Below are 26017 nucleotides of genomic sequence, written 5' to 3'. Positions count from 1 at the left end.
GCTCATAGCCCTCACCAAGGCGCTGATGCTGGAAGCTAGAAAACGGCTTAACAACTACCGGACTTGGGAGACCCAGTTTTACCAGACCAGCCCAAATACTCCCAGGAGGAGTTACAGTGGACCAAGAAACTCCCCATGGCCCAGGAGTGGTATACCCCTAACAAGGAGCTCGTGCTGCCAGACCGGCTCGGAGTCTCAATATTAGAGCACATGCATCGGTCTACTCACATGGGGGCCTGAAAATTAAAAGACTTAATCCGACATGCCAGAATCAAGATTCACCAACAGGACACCAAAATAGAGCAAGTTGTATCTGTCTGCAAGACCTGCCAACTCACCAACGCGAGAGCCACATCAAATAAAAAAAGGAACCAGGCTCAGAGGCACCAGACCGGGAGCCCAATGGGAAGTCGACTTCACTGAAGTCAAACCAGGAAAGTATGGTTATAAATATCTTTTAGTATTTACAGACACCTTCTCTAGCTGGCTGGAGGCATACCCAACCAAGCATGAAATGGCTCAGACGGTGGCTAAGAAGCTACTAGAAGACATCTTACCCAGGTATGGTTTTCCTGCCATGGTAGGATCAGACAATGGACCAGCTTTTATCTTGCAGGTAACACAGGCAGTAGCCAAGGCGGTGGGGGCACACTGGAAATTACATTGTGCTTATAGGCCCCAGAGCTCAGGACAGGTAGAAAGAATGAATAGAACCCTAAAAGAGACCCTTACCAAATTAACCATGGAGATTGGCAGGGACTGGGTGACTCTCCTACCGTATGCCCTTTACCGGGTTAGAAACACTCCTTACACTCTGGGTTTTACTCCCTACGAGATCATGTTTGGCAGACCACCCCCTGTTATTCCCAACCTTCGAGCTGAACTTCTTGCTGAGTTTAAAGATCAAGAACTTTTTCTTTCCTTGAGAAGGCTCCAGAGGGCGCACGAGGACATTTGGCCGTGCCTCCATGCCATCTACGAGGCTGGCCCGACCCCGACACCTCATCAGTACAGGCCGGGAGACTGGGTCTACGTCAAGAGGCACCACCGAGAGACCCTCGAGCCACACTGGAAGGGACCCTACATCGTGGTGCTGACAACCCCCACCACTCTCAAAGTAGACGGCATCGCGACCTGGGTCCATCACACTCAAGTTCGGCCAGCGGACCCCTCCTCGATCCGGAAGGACTTCGTCACGCGATGGGCCGTCAGTCGGGACCAACACAACCCGCTCAAGCTCAAGCTACAGCGCATTCGACCCACCTAATATTGGTAACTCTGTTAACTCTGCTTGCCATTGCTCATGCTGCCAGGAGTCCCCACGCCCCCCAAAACATCACCTGGCAGATCATAGACACCAGCTCAGGGACAATACTTAATCAGACCTCCCAGAGCCACCCCAGGGACACTTGGTTCCCAGAACTTTGCGTAAACCTCCAAATTCTGTTCCCCTTGTCACCATAAATGCAGCTGGTCCCATGATTGGGTCCGTAAGCTACATGACAGGGGGGAATGAAAGGGCAGGCCTACACCGGCCAACTCCATCTTGTTCTGTGTCCTTCACCTTGACCACACCTCCTCCCCTTGAGTAACCCCCCCCCTCACCTGCCTAACAGGACTCAGACCCTTCCCCAGCCAATCAGCTGAGGCCACAGCCATTACCTCACCAACTGCCCCTAGGCCCCAATAAAACCTTTGTCCCTTTGAAACTTGCTCTCTCTCCGGTATCTCACCGCTGGGTCGGTGCAGGTAGGGGATTGAGCTCGAGCTAGCTCGAATAAAGGCTCTTTTGCTTTTGCATCGGACTCAGCTCCCTAGTGGTCTTTGGGGATCACGAATTCTGGGCATAACAAGATCATGACCTAAACTGAATTTGGATGCTTAACTGACTGAGCCACCCAGGCGCCCCTACAGATGATCCTTTCTACTCAAGGAGGTTCATACTCATTGTCCACCTTGGATGCAGCTGCCTCTGCCTTCTGTAACTCTTTTATATGTTCCCCAACTGATCAATATTGACTCATAGGTAGGGACATCTCTATTCCCTTACTGAGCAAGAAGAAGCTACAGAAGATGAAACCTTCCACTTCCAACTACCTTAAAGATGTAACGATCAAAACTGTTTATGGGGGATAGGATGAGGGAGCATAAGACAAGCTGAGGGCAAAGTACAAGCTAGCATTACCCCTCTCCACCCCAGGTGGGATGTGTGTGATATTCCTCAGGCACTCCTGGCTGCCCAAGAACAAAGGAAAGGAAAGAAAACAAATGGTTAACTGGTAGAGATCCCAGTCATGCAGGACATGAGTTTCCATCAGTTTACAAATATCTTAGTAAATTAGGAGAAAAAGGCAATCTTATCAATAGCCTAATCTCTAGAAACCTATAGACTCAGTTTCCTGGAGCCCCCACATCACCCCTCATAGTAATATGGGGAAGAAAGGCAGGAAGGAAATGGCAGGTAATGTTAATTTCCTGATACCCTGCAGCCCATTGACAGATACTTGAGGCTGGCAGAGAAGAACATTTCTCAAGGAACTCCTTACTGTCTTAATGCTAATGCTTTGCTAGGGGAAAAAGTACCTTAGCTGGACAGTAGCTAGGTGCCCAGTATTCTGTAAATCTTCTTTAGCATATGAAAATCTCTTAGAAAACTTCCCTTGACTTTACCTCTACCAACGCCAGAGTATATAAGCAGTCACTCTTCATAACCCCAGTGCAGCTCTTTCTACCCATGGATCCTGTCCCTGTGCTTTAAAAAATCCTATTTTTTGCACCAAAGTTGTCTTCAAGAATACTTTCTTGGCCCTTGGCTCAGGATGCCCCCCATTACCCCCAAAACTTCATTTCTGGTGAAGTGGGGTGACATAACCTCACACCTGGCCCTCGCTGGGCCTCTGCCATTGACCTGCTGCAGGTGGCTGAACATGGGGATGAGATGTGCTCCATCAGTGTGCTAGAGGCAGGGGCAAGTGAAGGCAGCTGTTGGTTTGAGGCTGGGCCTGGAGTTGGGAGCTAGAAGTGTTCAGTCGGAGTTAGACTCTGCTTCTGTGGCCCCCATCCCTTGCTGGGGACCACAATTCCTGGGAGAGATGCTAATAGGAGCCTGCCCTATGTTCTTTAACCTCTCAGAGGGCCCAGAGGTCAAGAAGCACAGACTGGCACCATGGGATATGTGTTTATTTAGCGAACAAGGAGGGGTTCCATTAGTAGGGCAGTCTTGGGAGCAGCTGGTTGGTTGTGCAGTGAGGAGGGTCCCCTGGCTCTCTCAGTGCTGTCCAGGCTGTTGGGGACATCTAGGCGGTGCTGTGGGCAGAGGCTGGTGTGAGGGGGATGGGCTGGAGAGAGCCAGAGGGCACCTGAGAGGGAGTCAAGGGAATAGAGAGGGCAGCAGTGCTGGGCAGGTGGGGCAAAGGCAGACTTGGGACCCCCTCCCAGATGCACCCTGGCTCCCACCAGCCCCCACTCCAGCCATACTTACCGCACGCTTGCTCACTTATCCATGCACTGATCTATGGGGGACAGAATAGTCAACATGGGCAGGGGTATATGTGTGCTATCCCTGACCTCCAGGGCCCCTACACTGCCCCTCGGCTGCCTTGGGCCCCAGGCTGGACCAGCCACAGAAGCTCTGGAGTTCCCTTTGTGGATGGTACAGCAGAGGGCTAGATGATGGGGCAGGGACTTGGGGAGAGGCCTGAGGACAAGCACACCTGAGTGACACCTGTTCTCCAAAGGAGGCAGGTGAGGCCCAGCCACAGTTCTGATTGGGCACCAAGCCTTCTGCCTGTTTACCTTCTGAGTCCTGACAGACCCTCAGCCTTGAGGAGGTACCTGCCCAGGCCAGGCTGCCTGAAGACAAGGGTGCCTCCCAAGTCAGTGGTAAGTCAGCCCCAGGACAAAGGTGAGGTGACCCAGGACAAATATGCCTGGGTGGAGGGGGAGGTGACCAAGCAAGGAGACCGAGGACACATGGCCCCGGTGCTGCAATTCTCATGTGGGCAGGCGCAAGCTTGTGTGAGGGAGGAACACTTGGGGCCCAGAACCCTGGATGTGGCAGGGTCTCCCTGAGCCCAAAGTGGCTCCTGGGACTCCAGTGACTGCAACAGGGGCCTGGGTCACTCCCCTCCCCACTTTACTAGTGAGGAAACATCAGACCTGGACAGTCCCCATATGTTCTTCTCCTTTCCCCAGCTGGTGATTACCGTTGGGGATAGGGAAGATGATGTGCTCATCAGTGAGGCCTAGGGTTTTGACAAAGTTGATGAAGATTTCCTTCAGCACAGGACGCAGCTCCTTGGTCCTCCCTGTGGCCAAGATGTCTGGTGAGTGTCTGGTGAAAGCTCCATAAATATTGTAGAATATATGAAAGACACCTCAGACCCCTTCCCCCTGAGGGGTTCTGTGGAAAGACCACTCTCCCACCTCCCTGGGCTTGGAGTGAAGGGCAACTTGGGAGCTGTGTGCGATGGGCCTCTTCTCCCCCAGCATGGCCAAGAGCAAGGTCCCAGAAGGGTTAAGACCCACCATAGAGGGTGATCTTGAAGAACTCCTGGTTTTTGTAAACTTTCTCAAAGAACACCATGGCAAACTGGTTGTAGTCTGTGGCCACCACTCGGACAGTGTAGTTCTTGGTTCCAATGTAACCTGTATGGTGGATGGTGAGTGATCAGCCTGCTCTAGCCAGGCAGAGGGAGCTATTGCTTCCTTCCCGGCCTCCACAGGATGGCGTCTGTGTGGAGGGGCAGGGAGGTCCGTGCCCCAGAGACCCACCCAACTCAGGACTCACGCTCGATGTTTCCCAGGGTGAATTGGCCTGGACGAGAACATGGGACAAAAGTTCTGATCCAGTAGTCACAGGCCTTTTTCCTGTGGAAGCAAGAGATGGGTGGATAAGAGAGTGACAGCCCACACATGCCATAGCAGGAGGCACACAACCCACCATACATATGGCCCTGGCTCTTCCCAACTAAGCCCACCCTCTCTGTCCCTGCCTATTCTGCCCTGAGACTCCTGACCTGCTTAGACTCTCCCCCAGCACCTACTCTCCCTCCTTCTTCGGTGCTGTTTCCCCTTGGTGGCCTTCCCTCCATACTCAACCCCCAACCTGAGGCATTTGTCCCTATTCTTTTTTTTTTTTTTTTTTACCTTTTTAAGATGTTCATTAATTTTTGAGAGAGAAAGAGAGAGACAGAGCACTACCAGGGGAGGGGCAGAGAGACAGGAAGACACAGAATACAAAGGAGTCTCCAGGCTCTGAGCATTCAGCACAGAGCCCGACCGGGGTTCTAACTCAAAAACTGCAAGATCATGACTCAATGCAAAGTCAGATGCCCAACCAACTGAGCAACCCAGGCGCCCCTGTCCCCTATTCCTATCTTGCAGCTTCTCGCTGTAACCTTGCCAGGGGAATCACCACCGAGGCTACAGTCTGCTGGATGCCAAAGACTCCTTTAGCTGTTGGGCCAACATCTGGTCCCCTGGCACTCCAGAGCCGATCTCCCAACACCTGCCCTTCTTCGGATTCTTCAATGACAGATGCTCTAGCCCCATATCCAAGTGCCAAATCCAGAAACCCAGAGGAGCTGGGTAAGCCTTGCCTCCCCTCTCTAGGTCCTAATCTGCCCCTGCTCTGGTCATCTCCCACCTATGACTGATCAGCCTCCTGGGCTGCACACCACCATTCCTCTTCCTGCTGCAGCCACACCCACTCCTCACCAGTACCTGAGGCCCCCACCACTGTGGTCACCACCCCTCTCCAGACCGCTCATCAGCTCCTGCTCAGGGCAGCCATACAATGGCTTGCTGTTTCTTTAAGAGGTGGCTATTTCTGTCTCAGTCCAGCAGTCCTGCCACGAAGGTCCCAGGCCTCCTTCTGACACAGGTTGGTTCCTCAAAGCCCAGCCCACAGTCCACCTCCCTGGAAGCCCTTGAGAACATCCTACGTGGATCTAGTGACCCTCCTCCCATTCTAGGTCACCCCTGTTCTCTTTATCTTGTGTCCTGATGTCTGTCTGTGTCCATCCCCAGGATTGTCTTCTGTCTGTGCTGAAGTGACCACAAAATGTTGATCCAGTGAATGAGAGAAAGTTAAATGCAGACATCCAGTACCCAGTGGTAGGATGAATGATCATCTTTCAGTTTTGGTCACCCCTCAGCTATATCATCAGTCTGTGTCTTGGACCCCCACCACAGCCCTCTAGGCCCCCCATGCTTCCTAGTTGCTGGTAGCTCTCACCAGACCACGGTAGAGGTGACATTGTAGCTGTTGTCTTCTTTCAGCTCGTAGGTGGTGGTGTACATCTTAAACTGGCTGTGTTTTTCTTTATTAATTTCATTCCCTGCCAATCCTATGATGTACCATTTTCCCTGGAACTACAATGGGAGCTGATGATAGACAGAACCAGGAGCAGCCCTAGGGGGCCCTCTTGCTCCATCCCTGCAGGCACCTCTAGGTAGCCTGGCCCAGAACCAGAAGCCCCTCTAACTGGGTTGCAGGCACCCAGACTGGCCACACAGGCTGGGCTGATGAACCTGGCAGGAGCTGGAGCTCATCAGGCCAGGCAGGAGCACTGAGTGTGTCAGGGAGAAGGTGACCCTTGGCAAGTGGACAGCTTGCTTCCCTGAGCCTCAGTTTCCTCATCATGTAGAGGGCCTGAAGACGTTCCCACCTGGCATGGACTGGGGGGATTATGGAAGAGAGTGTGGACCAGGGGAGTCTGCTCAGCTGACCCTCTTATCAGCAAGGTTGGGTGTGAATGGGAACATGGGGTGTGCCTTTCATCAGAGCACCCGAGGGCAGACTGAGCTAAAGCCTGAGCCCATCCTGCCTCTCCTCCCCTCTGTTCACACTCTTCCTGGGACCTCCCTGCAGCTGCCACTCCAGGCTCCTTACCTTCTCATTCTGGAAGTCAGGCTGCAGAGGGATCCTGTGCAGAGGTGGGGCTGGGATCAGGTTTGGGGTGGAATCCTGGGCCTGGGTCTGCAGGGCCCCCAGCAGGACAAGGCCCAGCCACAGGATACCTAGGGCCATGACTTCAGGGCTGAGGAAGCTGGCACCACTCCAGATATTCCCTGAAAGAGGAGATGAGTGAGGAGGCTTCTGGGGGATGCTATTTATGGTCTCTGTGGCCAATGGCTCACCCCAGGGTGGAGCGACTTATCCTTTGCCAAATCCCGAAGGGTGAGGCAATTGCCAGCAGCTCGTGCTGAGGATCATGGCAAAGTCTCTGCCCTTTCCCTCAGGTCAAGATTATGCAAGATGAAGGGCAGGAAGGTCCATGAGGCTGGAGGATGCATTCCCCATGTCTCCACATCTCTGGCAAGGACACTGATTCCCTCCACACTCTCTTCCCCCTGGTTAGCACTGTGTGTGGTCATGGGTCTCTGATATGGACCAGTTGTCATCTCTGACCTCCAGGAGCCTCTCAGCTGGGGCCCAAGTGCAGGGTGGGCTACATGTGGTGGGGTCCCCTTGTTGTACCTGATGAAAGCCGAGAATGCCTTGTGCCAACAGAGCCCATGCTGCTTTGTGGTCTTCCAAAAGGACAGGGAAAGGGGTGCAGCTGAAAGTTGACATTCTTCGTAGGGAAGGACAGAGTGTACCCTATGCTCTTCATGAAGCCCAGATCCTGGCCCTCCCAGGGACCCACACCAGGCCTTGACAAGGGTGAAAAACCCTTCCCCTCCCCCTACCACCGAAGGTCTACTGGGCAATGTTTGTGATGAGGGAGGATAAGGCAAGTGGAGGGCAAAGCACATGCTAGCATGCCCCTCCCTCCAGGGGATATGTGTGACATTCCTCAGGTACTCCTGACTACCTGAGAACAAAGGAAAGGAAAGAAAACAAATGATTAAGTGATAGACATCACAGTCCTGCAGGATGTGAGTCTCCATCAGTTTACCTATGTCCCAGTAAATTAGGAGAAAAAGGGAATCTTATCAATAGCCTAATCCTCAGAAACCCATACTCAGTTTCCTGGACACCCAACATCACCCTCCCACCTCCCTTGTGATATGGGGAACAAAGGCAAGAAGGAAATGGCAGATGGCATTAAATTTCATTATGAACTGCAACCCATTGATAAGTACTTGAGGCAAATATGGAGTATAACATTTCTCCAGGAATTCTCTACTGTATTTATGGTAATGCTTTGCTAGAGGAGAAAACAACCTTAGCTTGACAATAGCTAGGCCTCCAGTAATGTGTGAGTCTTCTTGAGAATATGAAAATCTCTTTACAAACTTCCTGTTAACTTTACCTCCCCAACCCCAATGTATATAACCAGTCACTCTTCACAATCCCAGTGCAGCTCTTTCTCCCAAGAGTCCTGTCCCCATGCTTTAATAAAACCACCTTTTGTGCACCAAAGATGTCTCAAGAATTCTTTTATGGCTGTCAGATCCAAAGCCCCACCATTCCAAAGACACAACATTCCCACGTTAAGTCAGTCCCTCCCCTCATCCATGCCCCATTGGTAGGGTGGATCCAGACCTCAGCTGACCCTAAGGACTTGGCCCCTCCTGTGGGCCCAGTAGACAGAAACCCCAAGCTGGGCATGGCAGCCACAAATGAGTCAGCTTGACAGAGCAGATATCTGAGGCTATAGTCCCAGATCTATCCTGGTGGGGGACAATGGGAGACATGCATCTGCATGTGTGAAAAGTGATGGTGGCTGGGGCCCAAGGGGGGGGGGTCTCTACCCTGCCACTCTGGACACCAGGTACCTTGGGTCACAGTGAGTGCTAGGACTCAGCCTCATTTTTGGGAAACCACTGATACCATCTGCCATCTTTGGCCATAGTCTTCAACTGTGGAGCCCAGGGGCTAGGCCTGGACCCCCCAAAAGTGTTCCTGCCATGGCTGATCCCAGCTTCGTCCTGGAGGGAAGCAGTTTCCGCATGGGGGATTAGCTGTCCATGGGAGGCCTGATGAGTCCCAGCCCCCGGGCAGTGTCTCCTAGATGTCACCACGAGAGTCAGAGCTGTCAAATGCCTGATCTGAGGCTGACCTTAGGTTCTCCCTGGCCTCAGATGAGACTCGCAGAGACCTCATGGGCTCTTCCACCTGCTTCTGGGGAACCAGCTCCCTTAGCCTGGCCCTTGGGTGGTGGGCTCTGAGTGAAGCGACTCTGGGTGAAGAGGGATCATCAGGCAAGCTGAGGGCTATATATAAGCTAGAAACCTCTCTGCCATGGTGGGATATGTGTGACATTCCTCTGGCTGCCCAAGAACAAAGGAAAGGAAAGAAAACAAATGGTTAACTGATAGAGATCATAGTCATACAGCACATGAGTCTCCATCAGTTTACAAATATCTTAGTAAGTTAGAAGAAAAAGGCAATTTATCAATAGTCTAACCTCCAGAAGCCCATAGACTCAATTTCCTGGAGCCCCTATTAAGACCCTAACCTCCATGGTGATGTGGGGAAGAAAGGCAAGAAGGAAATGGCAGGTAAAATTAAGTTTCTGGTACTCTGCAGCCCAGTGACAAATACTTGAGGCAAATACAGAGCACAACATTTCTCCAGGAACCCCTACCATTCCTAATGTTAATGCTTTACTAGAGGTAAAACAACCTAGGTTTGACAATAGCAAGGCCTCAAGTATTTTAGGAGTCCTCATTAACATGTCAATGTCCTTCTGGAGGCCTCTCTCCAGTTCATCATTACTTCCCCCAATTTCATAGTATATAACCAGTCACTCTTCATAACCTCAGTGCAGCTCTTTTTGCACATGGGTCCTGTCCCCGTGCTTTAATGAAATCACTTTTTTTTTTTTTTTTTTTTTTTTTTTTTTTGGCACCAAAGTTGTCTTCAGTAATTCTTTCTTGTCTGTTGCTCTGGAACCCGCCACCCACCCCACTCTAAAACCTCATCTTTTGGCGCCAGTGTGGGGGTCTGAGTCCTTTAATCTGGTCCCTGAGCTTTGGTGCAAACTTGGTGAGTACTTTCTCTTTTCTTCCTTTACTCTCATTTTAGGAATTTCAAGGAGTATGATCTTATTGCAACACTTTCCTGTCCATTGCTCAGTCTGTAATCCTCTAGCTCGTGGTTACTCTATGGGAAGGAGAAAGCCTGCCTTTTGGCTGGAAGTGAGTACCCAGGCCAGAATGGTAAAAAAGACCCAGAGTCTTGTGCCCTCTCTTTATTCCTGTTCTTATACATAGTTGTCTGTGTTGGACACGGGACAGCCACCTAAGTGACTAGCACAGATGCAAATCTTAAGACTCCTGTGTGAGGTTTCCTCTTCATCGGTCTAAAGTGATCCCATCTACATCCCTGATCTAGCCACTTCTGGCTGTAGGCCCTCCCCTGGAAACCCATAGAACTAGTAACTGATTGAATTTAAACACAACTGGGGACCATTTCCTAGGAAGTTGGCTGAAAGACTGTATGTGTTGGCATGTAGATTAGATCATGATGGGTTTCTGCCGTCACTGTTTTCAGTCAATGTTCCTTATTAACTACTACTTAAAGTACAAAATTGGGCAATTCCCCTTTGTAATACTTTTCCAGTGTTTTCCATGAGTTAAAAATGGTGGTTTCTTCAGCCTTCTCAGCAAGGTCCATCTGCTGACACCTATTTGTAGCCTAGGATGCAATGGGAAAGTGGGGAGGGATGCCAGTATCCCTCCTACAGAGGCCCTTAGGGGCTGGTTGGTGATCATAGCAATTTTGTTCAAGGTATGCCTCGGGTCACTTTGACACCTCAGGAACCTCTGATATATCCTGCACGTGGGATGCCATCTGGGAGGTGGGGGTGATTTTCGTGGTAATGGACCGTCTCTGCTTTTCTCTCTCTAGAAAGAGGATGGGAGCTTCTCATCAGTCCCCAAACTCTCCCTTGGGATGCCTTTTCAACCCACTGGAAACAATTTGGGTTGCAAAATTTAGGAAAGGACTGATGTCCCATAACATTGCATGACCTTAGTAGAATCTAGCAGTTAGATTTCTTCTGCAGAAAACAGGGTCAATGGACGGAGGTACCTGAGGTCTAGGCCTTCACAGATTTAAGGACCTGAACCAAAAGGCCTCTTATAGAATGTATTTTCCCAAATGTGTGTGGCTAGTAAACTCCCTCCTGGCATAGTGGATGTCCTAACAGGCCTCCTGATGGAACTCAGGTGCTAGAAGAAACACAGACCATCCCTGACAAAGGGCATGCTGACTCTTTCTCTCTGTTCCTCCTCCTAATAGATGTGGGAGGCTCTCCCTCACTCATTTCCTGAGTTAATGACTATATTTGGAGCCAACTGTGGTTAGTCTACCTTGGGCAGGGACTTAAAAAAATATTCCCTTTAGGCAAATATTCCCTTTAGGCAGCTGCCTAAAGTCCCTTTGTTTTTAAATTTTTTTTCAACGTTTATTTATTTTTGGGACAGAGAGAGACAGAGCATGAACGGGCGAGGGGCAGAGAGAGAGGGAGACACAGAATCGGAAACAGGCTCCAGGCTCTGAGCCATCAGCCCAGAGCCCGACGCGGGGCTCGAACTCACGGACCGCGAGATCGTGACCTGGCTGAAGTCGGACGCTTAACCGACTGCGCCACCCAGGCGCCCCTCTTTTGACTTCTGGGAAGACGACAGCTTTAGGTTATGTCTTTATCAGGTCTTTGACCACTTAGTTAAAACTTCTCACTGTTAAAGGACCTAGGTTTTGCTAACAACAATATAACCCTACATATTTGCTTTTGGAATCTCTTATTGCCATCTTGGTTAAATAAATACTTTAAAGCGTTAAGATTTATAATGATCGGAATCCCATTTCAGATGTGCTCTATCACTTTCTAAGGTTTAACAAATGACCCAGGATTTCAATTGTAAAGAAAGTCTTTTTGATCAAGGAGGACTTTTTATTCGGTATGTTAAGTGAAGACCCTTTTAAATCGTCATAAACCTTAGGTGATATTGTTTGGGTAAATGCTGGAACTGTTCAAATGTATGTGCAATTCCCAAATCTCTAAATGAATATGCAAAACATATCCTTCTTAAACCTGATCTGACAGTTACTAGAAACCCAAACCATATAAACCCCAAACACCTGGTTTATTTAAAGATTTAAAGTCCAATACAACAGGGGATTTAACTCCAAAATGAAAGAGCCCCTACTGGGTCATATCATGTACTTCTACTGCAAAAAAATTTAGAGGGGCACACTTCATGTGCTCTTATATCTAAAATAAAACCTGTACCCTCTACAGGGGAAATCAATGAGCAAACTAATGTGCCTTTTTATTCCTGTGAACCTGTGGAAAATCTCAAACTTCTCTTAGGATGGTTGTACCTTTCTTTTTCATCTTCCTTTCTCAATTTCTACTAACAGTTCCTTCTTACAATGGGCCTTTCACAAGGATCACCACAGACATTTGAGTTACAAAGCAGAAAGATCAATCTGATTTCTACTGCCTGCTCCCATAAGCATTCAAACCTAACATGTAAAATTCGTGCTGGCAGCACTGGGAGACACTGAGTTTGTAATCTGCTGTAAGCATTAACCTGCATTTTTCTTGTTTCTATAAAAGTATCTCTTATTAATTACCTGCTGGCTTACTAAACAAAACTAATACACCACCTGTTACACAGTTAAGGCCTTAAATGACTCTCAAAATAACATTATATTACTAAACACTAAAATAACACAAATGGATAAAACACTTCTACAAAACACACAGAATGGTGTTAGATGTTTTAAGTGCTGCACAAGGTGGAACTTATATTCTCATAAGAACAAAACGGTGTGTATAAATTCTGGAGTACTTCAAAAATATTTCTGGATTTTTAACTAACATGAATACTCAAACTGTCGCATTAAATAACCCCTCTTTTTCCTTTAGTGATTGGTTGAACTCTTGGGCTGGAGGATTTTTGTTAGCTACCAAAGGACTTTTTACTTGAGCTAAGCTTTCTAGTTATTCTACTTATGTTTTGCTGTTTTCTCCCATGTCTCTCTGCCTGGTACCAAGACTCCATCACTACAATAACTTCAAGCCAAGAGATGATCCTTTCTACTCACCTTAATTACCATTTTTGTTCTCTGACAGGCCAATACTGACCCATAGGTATGGATGACTCTATGCCCCCACTCAGCAGGAAGAAGCTACAAAAAATGAGACCTTCTACCTTCAACAACCTTAAATATTTAAGGGACAAAATTGCTCAGGGGGGATATGATGAGGAAGTGTGGGGCAAGCTGAGGGCAAAACAGGCTGGCACATCCTCCTCTACCACCACCCCAAGTAGAATATGTGTGATATTCAAAGACTTCTGAGGGCTTAAGAACAGAGAAAAGGTGTTTAAGTGCTTGCCATGGTGATGGGGGAGTAAGACAAGTGAAAAATTATATGCCTTTACTGCATTTACAAGTCCTTGAAACCAGCAGAGTGACCTCCCTCTAGGATCTCAGCTGCTTCGATGATGACACTTTGCTAGGGGCAAAGAGAACCTTAGCTCAACGTTATCCCAACCTTGAGTGTCCTGTAAGTCTACTTCCTTCTCTCAACTGCCCCAAGATATATGCTGGCAATCATATTCCAAGCTTATGGCCCCTGATATGCATCTGAAGAGTCTCATGATTGAAATTTTATTCAATGGTGATAAGTGGCATTTGCTACCAACAGTGAGCCCCCTCAAATTCCTGGAAACCTTGCTTCCAAAATACCTTAGAGACTTACTCTATTCCTGACCCCCTTCCAACCTAAGGGTATATAATCAGTTAAACATCACAACCCCAATGCAGGTCTTCCTGCCCATTGGTCCTGTCCTTGTGCTTTAACAAAATCAATTTTTTTCCCACCAACAACGTCTTCCATAAATCTTTCTTGGCCGTCGGCTCAGGACCACCCCACCAACACCCCAAAACTTCATCAGTATACATTCTAGACTATCGCACAAATATTTCTGGATTTCTAAATTACCAGAATACTCAAATTGGTGCTTTAAAGAATTCCTCCTGTTCCTTTCATGATTGGTTAAAATCCTGGACTTGAGGATTTCCATCAATTACCAAAGGGCATTTATTTGGGCTGTTCTTGTTATTCTAATTACATTTGGCTGTTTTCTCCCCTGTCTCTCTGCCTGGTGACAAGACTCCATCACTACAATAACTTCAAGCCAACAAATGATCTTTTCTACTCAAGGAGGTTCATATTCATTGTCCATCTTAGACCCAACTGTCTCTGCCTTCTGTAACTCTTCTATATGTTCCCCAACTGATCAATATTGACTCATAGGTAGGGACATCTCTATTCCCTTACTGAGCAAGAAGAAGCTACAAAAGATGAAACCTTCCACCTCCAACTACCTTAAAGGTGTAAGGGTCAGAATTGTTTATGGGGGATATGATGAGGGAGCATAAGGCAAGCTGAGGGCAAAGTACAAGCTAGCATTACCCCTCCCCCCCCCCCAGGTGGGATGTGTGTGACATTCCTCAGGCACTCCTGGCTGCCCAAGAACAAAGGAAAGGAAAGAAAACAAATGGTTAACTGATAGAGATCCCAGTCATGCAGGAAATGACTCCCTATCAGTTTACAAATATCTTAGTAAATTATAAGAAACAGGCAATCTTATCAATAGTCTAACAACCAGAAACCTATAGACTCAGTTTCTTGGAGTCCCAACATCACCCCTCATAGTATTTTGGGGGAAGAAAGGCAAGAAGGAAATGTCAGGTAACATTAAATTTCCTGATACCCTGCAGCCTATTGACAAATACTTGAGGCTGGCAGAGAAGAACATTTCACCAGGAACTCCCTACTGTCTTAATATTGATGTTTGCTAGAGGGAAAAAACCTCAGCTTGACAATAGCTAGGCCTCCAGTATTCTGTAAATCTTCTTTATCATATGAAAATCTCCAAAAACTTCCCTTGACTTTACCTCCTCCAAAGCCAGAGTATATAACCAGACACTCTTCACAACCCCAGAGCAGTTCTTTCTGCCCATGGGTCCTGCCCCTTACTTTAATAAAATCACTTTTTTGCACCAAAACATCTTTAAGAATTCTTTCTCTGTCCTTGGCTCCAGACCCTGCACCATAGCCCTAAAACTTCATCACTGGTGAAGTGGGGGTGACAGCACCTTGACCCCCCAACCCTCTCCAGCTGCCTGGCCCTGGCTGGGCTTTTGCCATTGGGCTTGCTGCAGATGGCTGGATGTGAGTGTGAGATGTGTCCCCTCAGTATGCTAGGAGGCAGGGGCAAGTGAGGGCAGCTGCTGGTCTGGGGCTGGTCCTGGAGTTGGGAGCTAGAAGTATTCAGTCAGAGCTGGAGACTGCTTCTGTGGCCTCCATCCCTTGCTGGGGACCACAATTTCCTTCCTAGTAGGAGCCTGCCCTTTGATTTTTTCCCTCTCAGAGAGCCCAGAGGTCAAGGAGCACAGACTGAGGACCAGGGGACATGTGTTTATTTAGCAAGAAGGGAGGGGGTTCATGAGCAGGTCAGCCTGGGGAGCAGCTGGTGGGCTGTGCATTGAGAAGGGTCTCCTGGCTCTCTCAGTGGTGTCCAGGTTGGTGGTGACAGCTGGGCGCTGCCCTGGGCAGAGGTCAACGTGAAGAGGATGTGGTGGAGAGAGCCAGAGGGCACCAGAGAGGGAGTCAGGGCAATAAAGAGGACAGCAGTGCTGGGAAGGTTGGACAAAGGCAGACCTGGGACCCCCTCCCAGATGCACCCTGGCTCCCATCAGCCCCCACTCCAACCATACTTACCACACACTTGCTCACTCATCCATGCACTCATCTGTGTGGGACAGAGTGGTCAGCATGGGCAGGGGTGTGTGTGGGATCCCCGACCTCCAGGACCCCTGCACTGCCCCTGGGCTACCCTGGGCCTCAGCCTAGTCCAGCCACAGAAGCTCTGGGGGTTCCCTTTGTGGATGGTACAGCAGAAGGCTGGATGATGGAGCAGGGACTGGGGGAGAGGCCTGAGGACAAGCAGACCTGGGTGACACCCGTTCTTCAAAGGAGGAAGGTGAGGCCCAGTCAAGTTCCTGCTTGGGCACCAAGCCTTCTGCCTGTTTACCTGCTGAGTCCTGACAGACCTTCAGGCCTTGGGAGGCACCTGCCCAGGCCAGGCAGCCTGAAGACAAGGGCACCTCCTAGGTCAGTGGTGAGCCAGTCCCAAGGCAAAGGGGGAGGTGGCCAGGCAAGGAGACTGAGGAAGCTTTGCCCCATGCCTGCAATTCTCATGTGGGCAGGCCCGAGCTAGGGTGAGGGAGGAACACTAGGGGCCCAGAACCCTGATTGTGGCAGCGTCTTCCTGAAACCAAAGTGGATCCTGAGACTCCAGTGACCATGGCAGGGGTCTGCATCCCTCCTCTCCCCCCTTCCATAGTGAGGCAACATCAGGCCTGGACAGTTCCCATACGGCCCTCTCCTCTCTCCACCTGGTGATTACCAATGGGGATAGCGAAGATTATGTGGTGATCTCTGAGGCCCAACGATTTGGCGAAGGTGATGAAGTTTTCCTTCAGCTCAGGGGTCAGCATCTTGGTCCTCCCTGTGGCCAGGATGGCTGGTGAATGGCTGGTGAAAGCTCCATAAATATTGTGGAACCCATGAACGATGCCTCAGACCCCTTCCTCCTGAGGGGTTCTGTGGAAAGACCCCTCTCCTGCCTCCCAGATCTGGGGTGAAGGGCACATTGGGGGCTGGGTGTCACGGGCTTCTTCTCCTCCAACATGACCAAGATCCTGGTTCCAGGAGGGGCAAGACTCACCATAAAGGGTGATCTTGAAGTACTCTTGGTGTTTGTAAATCTTCTTGAAGAACACCATGGCAAACTGGACGTAGTCTGTGGCTGCCACTCGTAAAATGTACCTCTGGATTCCAGTGTATCCTGTATGGTGGATGGTGAGATCTCAGTCAGCCCTAACTGGGCAGAGGGAGCTATTGATTCTTCTCCCATCTCCACAGGATTGTTTCTGTGTGGGGTGACAGGGAGGTTCATGCCCCTGAGGACCCACCCCATTCAGGACTCACGCTCAATGTTGCCCAGGGTGAATTGGCCTCGCCACAAAGTTGGGATGAAAGTTCTGAGCCAGTGGTCACAGGTCTGGTTCCTGTGGAAGCAAAATATGGGTGGGTGAGAAGGTGATAGCCCACCCTCACACAGCAGTAGGCTTGCACCCCACCCCAGAGATATGCCTGGCTGTTCCCCACTGACCCATCCCTGCCTGTCCTTGACTACTGTGCTCTTACCCACCTGACCTGCTCAGACTCTCCCTCCACACCTCCTGTCCTTCCTTCTTCGGAGCTGTTTCCCCTTGGTAGCCTTCCCACCATACTGTCCCTGCCAACCAAGGCATTTGTCCCCTATTCTTCTTCTTTTTTTTTTTTTTTTTTTTTTTTTTAGATTTTCATTAGTTTTTGAGAGAGAGTGTACGTGCATGAGCAGGGAAGGGCAGAGAGAGGGGGGAAACAGAATCCAGAGCAGGTTCCAGGCTCTGAGCTGTCAGCACAGAGTCCAACGTGGGGCTCAGACCCACAAACCATGATCATGACCTGAGACAATGTCATACCCTTAAACAACTGAGCCACCTAGGCTCCCCTGTCCCCTATTCTTATCTTGTGGGCTCCTGCTTTAAACTCTCCTGGGGGAATCACCATTGAGACTCCAGTCTGCTGGATGCCAACACTCCCTTAGTTGTTGGACCAAACCTGACCTCTCACCTGCATCCCATCTGGTCCCCTGGCGCCCCAGAGCCAATCTCCCCACACTTGCCTTTCTTCTTTTCCTTCCATGACCGATGCGCTAGCCCCATCCCCAAGTGCCAGAGCCAGAAACCCAGGGGTGCTGCATAATCCTTGACTCCCCTCTCTAGGTCCTAATCTGCCCCTGCTCTGGTCATCTTCCACCTATGACTGATCAGCCTCCTGGGCTGCACACCATCATTCCTCTTCCTGCTGCAGCCACACCCGCTCCTCACCAGTACCTGAGACCCCTGCCACTGTGGTCACCCCCCTCTCCAGACCACTCATCAGCTCCTGCTCAGGGCAGCCATGCAAATGGCTTGCTGTTTCTTGAAGTGGCTCTCTCTGACTCAGTCCAGCAGTCCTGCCACGAAGGTCCCAGGTCTCCTTCTGATGCAGGTTGGTTCCTCAAGGCCCATCCCACAGACCACCTCCCTGGAAGCTCTTGACAAAGCCCTAGGTAGGATTCTAGGCTGGATCCAGTGACCCTCCTCACATTCTAGGACACCTATTCTTTCTTTGTCTTGTTTCCTGATGACAGTCTGTGTCTATCCGCAGAACTGTCATGTGTCTGTGCTGAAGTGACCATGAAATGTTGATCTAGTGAATGAGAGAAGATATAAATACAGGGATCCAGTACCCAGCGGTAGGATGAATGATCATCTTTCAGCTTTGGTTGCTGCTCGGCTATGTCATCAGTCTGCCTCTTGGACTCCCACAGCAGCCCTATAGGCCCCCCATGTTCCTGTAGGAGGTGGTGGTACTCACCAGGCCAGGGTAGAGGTGGCATTGTAGCTGTTGTCTTCATTTAGCTTGTAAGTGGTGGAGTAAATCTTAAACTGGCTGTGTTTTTCTTTATTAAATTCACTCCCTGCCAGTCCCAAGACGTACCATTTCCCCTGGAACTACAATGGGGGCTGATGATAGGCAGAGCCAGGAGCAGCCCCAGGGGGCCCTCCTGCTCCATCCCTGCAGGCACCTCTAGGCAGCCTAGGCCTCAACCAGAAGCCCCTCTAACTGGGCTGCTGGGACCCAGACTGGCCACACAGGCTGGGCTGAAGAAGCTAGCTGGAGCTGGAGCCATCTGGCCAGGGGGGAGCCCTTAGTGTGTCAGGGACAGGGTGCTGGCATCCCTTAGCCTCAGTTTCTTCATCATGTAGAGGCCCTGAAGATGATCCCATCTTGCATGGGCTGCGGGGATTATGGAAGAGAGTGTGGCCCAACATAGTTGTGCTCAGCTGACCATCTTGTCAGCAAGGTTGGGTGGGGATGGGGTCATGGGGTGTGCCTTCCATCAGGGGACCCGAGGGTAGACTGAGCTAAAGCCTGAGCCCATCCTGCCTCTCCTCCCCTCTGTTCACACTCTTCTCAGGGCCTGCCTGCAGCTGCCCCTTGGGCCCCTTACCTGCTCATCCTGGAAGTCAGGCTGCAGAGGGACCCTGCGCAGAGGCGGGGCTGGGATCAGGTTTGGGGTGGAATCTTGGGCCTGGGTCTGCAAGTCCCCCAGCAGGACAAGGCCCAGCCACAGGAGACCTAAGGCCATGACTTCAGGGCCAAGGAAGATGGCACCACTCCGGATATCAGCTGAAAGAAGAGGTGAGTGAGGAGGCTTCTGGGGGGATGCTATTTATGGTCTCTGTGGCCAATGGCTCACCCCAGGGTGGAATGACTTATCCTTTGCCAAATCCAGGAAGGGTGAGGCAATTGTCAGCAACTCATGCTGAAGATCATGGCAAGCTTTCTGCCCTTCCCCCAGGTCAGGATTATGCAAGATGAGGGGCAGGAAGGTCCAGGAGGCTGGAGGATGCATTCCCCATATCTCCACATCTCTGGCAAGGACACTGACTCCCTCCACACTCTCTTCTCCCTGTTTAGTACTGTGTGAGGACAAGGGTCTCTGATCTGGACTGGCTGCCATCTCTGACCTCCAGAAGCCTCTCAGTTGGGGCCAAGTGCAGGGTGGGGTAACGGGTGGTACCCCTTTTCTGTATCTGATGAAAGGGAGAATGCCTCATATCAACAGAGCCCCTGCTGCTTTGTGGTTCTCCAAAGGGACAAGGAAAGGAGGGGAGGTGAAAGAGGAGGTTCCCGGCAGGGAAGGACAGAGTGTACCCTGTGCTGCTCTTGGAGCCCAGACACTGTCCCCCGCAGGGACCCAACCAGGCCCTGGCACAGGGTGAGACACCCTTCCCCTCCCCCATCTCCAAAGGTGGACTGGAGAGTGTTCCTGATGAGGGAGCACAAGGCAGGCTGAGGGCAGAGCACATGCTAGCATGCTCCCTGAGCCCCAGGTGGGATATGTGTAATATTCCTCAGGCACCCCTGGCTGCCCAAGAACAAAGGAAAGGAAAGAATACAAATGGTTAACTGATGGAGATCACAATCTGGCAGGATGTGAGTCTCCATCAGTGTACCTATGTCCTAGTAAATTAGGAGAAAAAGGGAATCTTATCAAAAGCCTAATCTCCAGAAACTTATAGTTTCCAGGAGCCCTATTGTCACCACCCCCCCTCCCAGTGATATGGGCAACAAAGGCAAGAAGGAAATGGCACATGGCATTAAATTTCATTATTACCTATTGACAATTCTTTAAGAAAATATGGAGTATCCCATTTCTCCAGGAACTCCCTACTGTCTTAATGTTAATGCTTTGCTAGAGGTGAAAACAACTGTAGCCTGACAACAGTTACGCCTCTAGTAATGTACGAGTCTTCTTGAACATATGAAAATCCGTCTAGAAACTTCCTCTTAACTTTATCTCCCCCAACCCCGTGGTATATTGTTACAGAACCAGGCTGGAACGCTGGTGGAAAAACCAAGTGGCACTCGGAGATCTTGGTGGATCAAAGATTTATTTAACAACTGCGGTCTCGGAGGAGACTGTTTCTCCAAAGATCTGAGCCCTGAATGCCAGTGGGGAGGGCAATTTATAGTTATCAGCCTCCATATTTGTGTGTGTGTGTGTGTGGGGGGCGTGTTTTGCACACAGTAAACGAAAGAAGAAGAACCGGGAGGAGGGGGTCTCTAAGCTAGAGACCAGAGTTTGTTTTCACTCCATTGGCCATCTTTGGCATACTTTATTCACTTCTCCAACATTCCCCCGTTGATGCCTTTAAAAAAAACTTAGTAGGCATCACCTTTCAGTTTTACAGGTTGGTACTCTTAGAAGGCTAAGATATGTGCAGTAGTTTGGCGAGCAACAGTGTTTTCAATAAAATGTACCACAGCATTCAGTATACAGGGGCCGATGGATACAAATAAAATTATGGAGAGGAGGGGCCCCGCCAGGGCAGGAAGCCAGGATGCCCAATCCGTGAGATCCCATCCTTTCCATTGATTGATACTTTTCTGTTGTCTATGTTGAATTCTTTCCTTGAGTTCCTGAACCTTAGTTGTAACTATTCCTGACTGGTTTATGAAATAGCAACATTCTTCCCCCAGAAAGATGCAAGTCCCTCCTTTTTCTAAAGTGAGGAGGTCGAGGGCTTGCCTATTTTGGAGGGTCACTGCCGCCAGAGAGTTTATTTGGCTTTGTAAGGTTACCAGAGAATCTGCCACCCGTTCCATGTCTTCATTTATCTCTTGAGATAGTCTATAGTACAGTCTTACAGATGAACCTGTGCCCCCTACTCTGGTTCCTATTCCTGTCACAATTCCTGCGCCTATCAGAATGGGTAGCAGGATTGCCCGTTTAGCCCAGAACTTGGGGCTAAAGGCTGTTAGGAGCTGATCTTCAGTGTATACAGATATCTCTGGGGTTAGGAAGAGGAAATAACATCTGAGTCCAGCTGGCCTCTAAGCATCGGTAGGCTGAATTAGAGGTCAAAGGGATAGGAGTGGCTAAGTAAGCCCTCCGGCTGAGCGGCAAGCACATCCAGCAGGTTTGGGTGTGATTATCTATTTTATGGAGGAGTTGTAGAGTAGTGTTGGCCCAACGCTGGAGTGGGGAATTTGTAAGCATCTGATTGAGGGCTGAAAGGTCAAACCTTGGTAGGTTGTCAGGGGAGTGGTCACCTTTATGGCTTATATTACCCTATTATGGGTATCCTTTATAACTTTTTGAAAGGCCCTGTCTGGCATCCCTCCCCCGTCCGAGATCTCTCATTGAGGAAGGTAAGTGTAGCAAGCTCGCTTCCCTCTCTGGAGGCCCTTGTTGTGACATGGGTCCCTGACATTTTGGGTTATCTCTACGGTCCAATACTTAGTCCTTGGGGCACCGGGTGACTGACAGAGAGTGGGTGTTTTTCCCTTGTAACAATCTTTGTGGAAGGAGGTGAAAGTGTTGAATGCCCTTGACCCCCTTATTGTTATATAACAATCCTGGGGGCAAAGTGGGTAAGCGGCAGTTGTGAGGGTGAGAGAGGTTATCATAATATACAGGCAATACTTAATGGCCCTCCCATCCAGAGGAGGTATGTGAGACCCGGCATGGATCTTTTTTTTTTTTATTTTATTTTTAATGTTTATTTATTTTTGAGAGAGAGCTTGAGCAGGGGAGGGGCAGAGAGAGACAGAGACACAGAATCCAAAGTAGACTCCAGGCTCTGAGCTGTCAGCACAGAGCCTGTTGTGGGGCTCGAACTCATGAACCGTGAGTTCATGACCTGAGCTGAAGTCAGCTACTTAACTAACTGAACCATCCAGGCGCCCCTGGCATGCATCTTTTGTCCCATGTCCAGCTTGTTAGTGCAGTCTCTATCAGCCCAACAGTAAGAAGTAAGATCAGGGCTATGACACCAGTAAGGGGCAAGGGCTAGCAGAGTTGCATCCAAACCCCCCAGCTAGGTTCACATGTTGATTCCTCAAGCTTCTGCCATGCGCAGGCCAGCCATCTTCCGGGTGTGGCTGGAGCAGGGCTGGAGGTCTCAGGGGCCAATTTCCCTTTTGAGGGTCAGTTTAAGTAGGTTGACTGGATCTGGATCACTTCACCAGGTTGTGGGTTCTTCTGAGTTGGCCTTCTTAACTCTGGAGTGATGGACCCATGGGGCGATACCTGAAACTTTAAGGGCTGTAGGAGTTGTTAGAATGATAGTATGAGCCCAGTCCACCGTGGTCTAAGAGGTTCCCTCTTCCAATCTGTGCACACAGAGTCTCCTGGTTGAAAGAGGTGAACGGGGGTCCCTAAGGAAATTGGGGCCCTCTCTATGGTGTATCTCTGTAACTTATTTAGGACTGCCCCCAAGGTCTGGAGCTATTCTCTTATTCCTTTGTCTCCAATCTGGTGTAGGTATTCTGGGAGTTTTCCTAAACATGGGGAGGGGGTCGCTCATAAAATAACTCAAAAGAGGAGAATCTTAGTGCCCCAGGTGTGCATCAGGCACACAGGAGGGCCAGCGGCAGTAAATCTGGCCATGGGAGATTAGTCTCTTGGTGGAACTTAGCCAGGGTTTCCTTGAGGGTGCAATTCATCCGCTCTACTTTCCCTGAGCTCTGGGGTCGGTAAGCAGTGTGCAGTTTCCAGGTAATGATGAGGGACTTTGTTAGGGTTTGTATAACGTCTGCCACAAATGCAGGCCTGTTATCACTGTGTATGGTTAAGGGTAGACCAAATCGAGGCGCGATCTCCCATAGAAGAACTTTGGCCACCTCGCGGCTTCGTTCCATTCTGGTCAGGAATGCGTCGACCCATCCTGAATATGTGCAGATTATTACAAGGAGGTACCTGAACTCTTTATTTGGCTGTATGTCAGTAAAGTCCACCTCTAAGTCTTTGAAAGGGGTGACCCCCATCCTTTGCGTGCCAGGCAGGGGCCATGGGGCAGACCAAGCATTGTTTTTGGCACACGTTACACATTATTCACTGACGCCTGGCATAATACCAGAGGCTGGCTGATATAGTAGTTCTTTTTGAGGAAGGCCTCTAGTGCAGTTTTCCCTAGGTGTGTGAGTTGGTGATATTCCTTGACTAGGTGTTTTCCCATAGATGACAGGACAAAGATGTGTCCATTTGGCATGACCCACAATCCCTCTTTGCTTAGTGTGCCCCCTTCTGTCGAGGCCCAACTTCTTTCATTGTTTGTGTACAGGGGCGGGGAGGCTTCCCTGTGGGGCGCAAGAGTCATAGTGTAGGTAGAAGCTTCACCTGGGTCACCACAGGAGGCCGCTTTGGCTGTTTTGTCGGCCAGGTGATTTCCTTGGTTATGGGGTTGTCTCCTTTCTGATGTCCCTTACAGTGTTGGATAGCTACCTTGTCTGGCAGCCATACAGCCTCAAGAAGCTTTAGTATTTCTTCCTTGTTTTTGATAGTTTTCTTTGCAGCAGTAAGGAGGCCTCTTTCTTTATAGATGGCCCCGTGTACATGCACAGTAGTGAAGGCATACCAGGAATCAGTGTAGATGTTAACTCGTTTACCTTTGCTAAGGATGAGGGCTCGGGTTAAGGCATACAGTTCAGCTCGTTGTGCTGACCATCCTTCCAGCAAGGCCTTGGCTTCCAGAACTTCGGTGGTTGTGGTTACCACATATCCTGCTTTTCGGTTGCTCTCTTGTAAATGCTGTTCCCATGGCTGAACAGGGTGATTTCTGGGCCTGTCATAGCTTGGTCTTGGAGGTCCAGGCGGCTGGTGTAGACTTCATCCACTACTTCGGAACAGTCATGGTCGGGTTCTCCCTCCTCCATGGGAAGGAAGGTGGCCAGGTTTAGTGTTCTTACTGTTTTGAGAATGACACTTGGCTTTTCATAGAGAAGGCCTTGGTATTGTGTCAGCCGAGAATTGGAGAGGAAACGATATCCTTGGGTGCTCATGAGGGACATGACCGCGTGTGGGACCTTAACATTAAGTGTTTGTCCCAGTGTGAGTTTGTCTGCCTCCTTGATGAGCAGGACTGTGGCTGCCAGAGCTCTGAGGCACCATGGCCATCCTGCAGCCACAGGATCAAGTTTTTTTGACAGGTAGGCCACTGGCCATTGCAAAGGCCCCATGCTCTAAGTGAGCACTCCAAGGGCTATTTTGTCCTTTTCACATACGAAGCCGTTAAAGGGCCTTTCTATGTCAGGCAAACCCAGGGCTGGGGCTTGTCCCAGAGCCAACTTTATTTCTGTGAAAGCAGCCCTTGCCTCCTCAGTCCATGCGAGGGGCTCCCGGTCTGTTCTTCCCAACAGGTCATAGAGGGGCCTCGCTCTGGCTGAGAATCTGGGAATCCAAATGCAACAGAACCCTGTGGCCCCTAAAAATTCACTCAAGCCTCGTTTTGTTTGGGGCTGTGGCAGTGTGGTGATAACTTTCTTCCTTTCCGGTCCTAGTTCTCTTTTTCCTTTTGTGAGGAGGAAGCCTAAGTATCAGACCTGCTGCTGACAAATCTGTGCCTTTTTCCAACGCCCAGTACCCCAAGTAGGATAGGAGCTGCAGGAGAGCCTTGGTACCTTTCATAGTCTTCTTGGGTATCACCGGCAAGAAGGAGGTAGTCTACATATTGGAGGAGGACACACCCTGTGGTTTCTCTCGGAAAGTTGGTGAGGTCTGCAGTTAGTGCTTCCCCAAAAAGAGTGGGCAAGTTCTTGAAACCTTGGGGAAGTTGTGTCCAGCTGCATCTGGCGCCCTGTAACAGGCTCAGTTCATTCAAAAGCAAACGATGGTTGACTTTGAGGAGCCAGGTGGAGGCAGAAGAAAGCATCCTTTAGGTTGAGGCATGTAAACCATCTGGCTGACTCCAGAATTTGGCTGAGGAGAGTATACAGGTTTGGAACCACTGGGTGTAAGGAAACAGTCACTTTGTTAATGGCCCTCAAATCCTGTACTGGTCGGTATCCTCCTCCTGGCTTCTTGACTGGCAAGAGTGGGGTATTCCAAGCCGACTGGCACTCAACTAGAATACCTGCTTCTCTGAGCTTGGTCAGGTGCTCTTATATACTCATTCTAGCCTCTAATGGAAGGTGGTAGTGCCTTTGTCTCTGAGGTTGGGCTCTGGGGATCAGGTCAACAATGATGGGGGCCTGACTCTAAGCTAGTCCAGGCGGGTTATCTTCAGCCCATATGGAGGGGAATGTAAGCCTGAATTCTGAGGGGCTACAGGGTAGGGCCTGGGTGCAGAATAGTCTCCATTCTTCTTCCCTTGGCAGGGTAATCACCAAGACCCGTGTTTCCTTCTGCCTTGGGTTTAATTGGAGGCTAGTGTGTCCAGTGGGTTCAAAAGTTATCTGGGCCCCAAGTTTGGAGAGCAGATCCCAGCCCAGGAGAGGAATTGGGCAGTCAGGTAAGAAGAGGAACTCATGCCAGACCTTGTGACCCCCAAGTTCACATTGTCGAGCTTGACAGAAGGGCTGCTGGATCTCCCGTGTCCCAGTAGCCCCAAGTATGGTTGCTGTCTTTTGGCTTAAGGGCACCACCGGGGAAGTAA

The 26017-nt window shown here is 49.9% G+C and overlaps 3 protein-coding genes across 4 annotated transcripts in view; all 3 read right to left on the bottom strand.

The window, feature by feature from the left end:
- Nucleotides 1–3163: 3163 nt before the first annotated feature.
- Nucleotides 3164–7090, bottom strand: LOC121035045 (neutrophil gelatinase-associated lipocalin-like). Of its 2 annotated transcripts, none has more exons than XM_040482471.1 (7): nucleotides 6896–7090; nucleotides 6239–6375; nucleotides 4790–4869; nucleotides 4528–4647; nucleotides 4206–4307; nucleotides 3482–3512; nucleotides 3164–3359 (listed from the first exon to the last, which is right to left on the bottom strand). In XM_040482471.1, the coding sequence occupies exons 1-6, from the start codon at nucleotides 7031–7033 to the stop codon at nucleotides 3493–3495; spliced, it is 597 nt and encodes a 198-aa protein (XP_040338405.1). In that variant the 5' UTR covers nucleotides 7034–7090; the 3' UTR covers nucleotides 3164–3359; nucleotides 3482–3492. The 2 variants fall into 2 exon arrangements, with proteins under 2 accessions (XP_040338405.1, XP_040338404.1); XM_040482470.1 differs by having other exon boundaries at nucleotides 3164–3306.
- An 8289-nt stretch (nucleotides 7091–15379) lies between these two features.
- LOC121035046 (neutrophil gelatinase-associated lipocalin-like) lies at nucleotides 15380–19305 on the bottom strand. The gene is made up of 7 exons (XM_040482472.1): nucleotides 19087–19305; nucleotides 18450–18586; nucleotides 16971–17050; nucleotides 16708–16827; nucleotides 16387–16488; nucleotides 15699–15729; nucleotides 15380–15525 (listed from the first exon to the last, which is right to left on the bottom strand). The coding sequence occupies exons 1-6, from the start codon at nucleotides 19222–19224 to the stop codon at nucleotides 15710–15712; spliced, it is 597 nt and encodes a 198-aa protein (XP_040338406.1). The 5' UTR covers nucleotides 19225–19305; the 3' UTR covers nucleotides 15380–15525; nucleotides 15699–15709.
- The window catches only part of LOC121035051 (neutrophil gelatinase-associated lipocalin-like), a 96528-nt gene continuing 86051 nt past the window's right edge, over nucleotides 15541–26017 (bottom strand). The window contains exon 7 of the mRNA XM_040482481.1: nucleotides 15541–15576. The gene's annotated coding sequence lies outside the window, so the exon portion shown is untranslated. The remainder of the gene's footprint in view (nucleotides 15577–26017) is intronic.

The sequence above is a fragment of the Herpailurus yagouaroundi genome, unplaced genomic scaffold (genome assembly GCF_014898765.1).
Source record: "Herpailurus yagouaroundi ecotype Mexico unplaced genomic scaffold, PumYag 160, whole genome shotgun sequence".
Lineage (NCBI taxonomy): Eukaryota > Metazoa > Chordata > Mammalia > Carnivora > Felidae > Herpailurus > Herpailurus yagouaroundi.
Note: the sequence above shows the minus strand (reverse complement) of the source record. Positions and strands in the feature narration are given on the sequence as shown.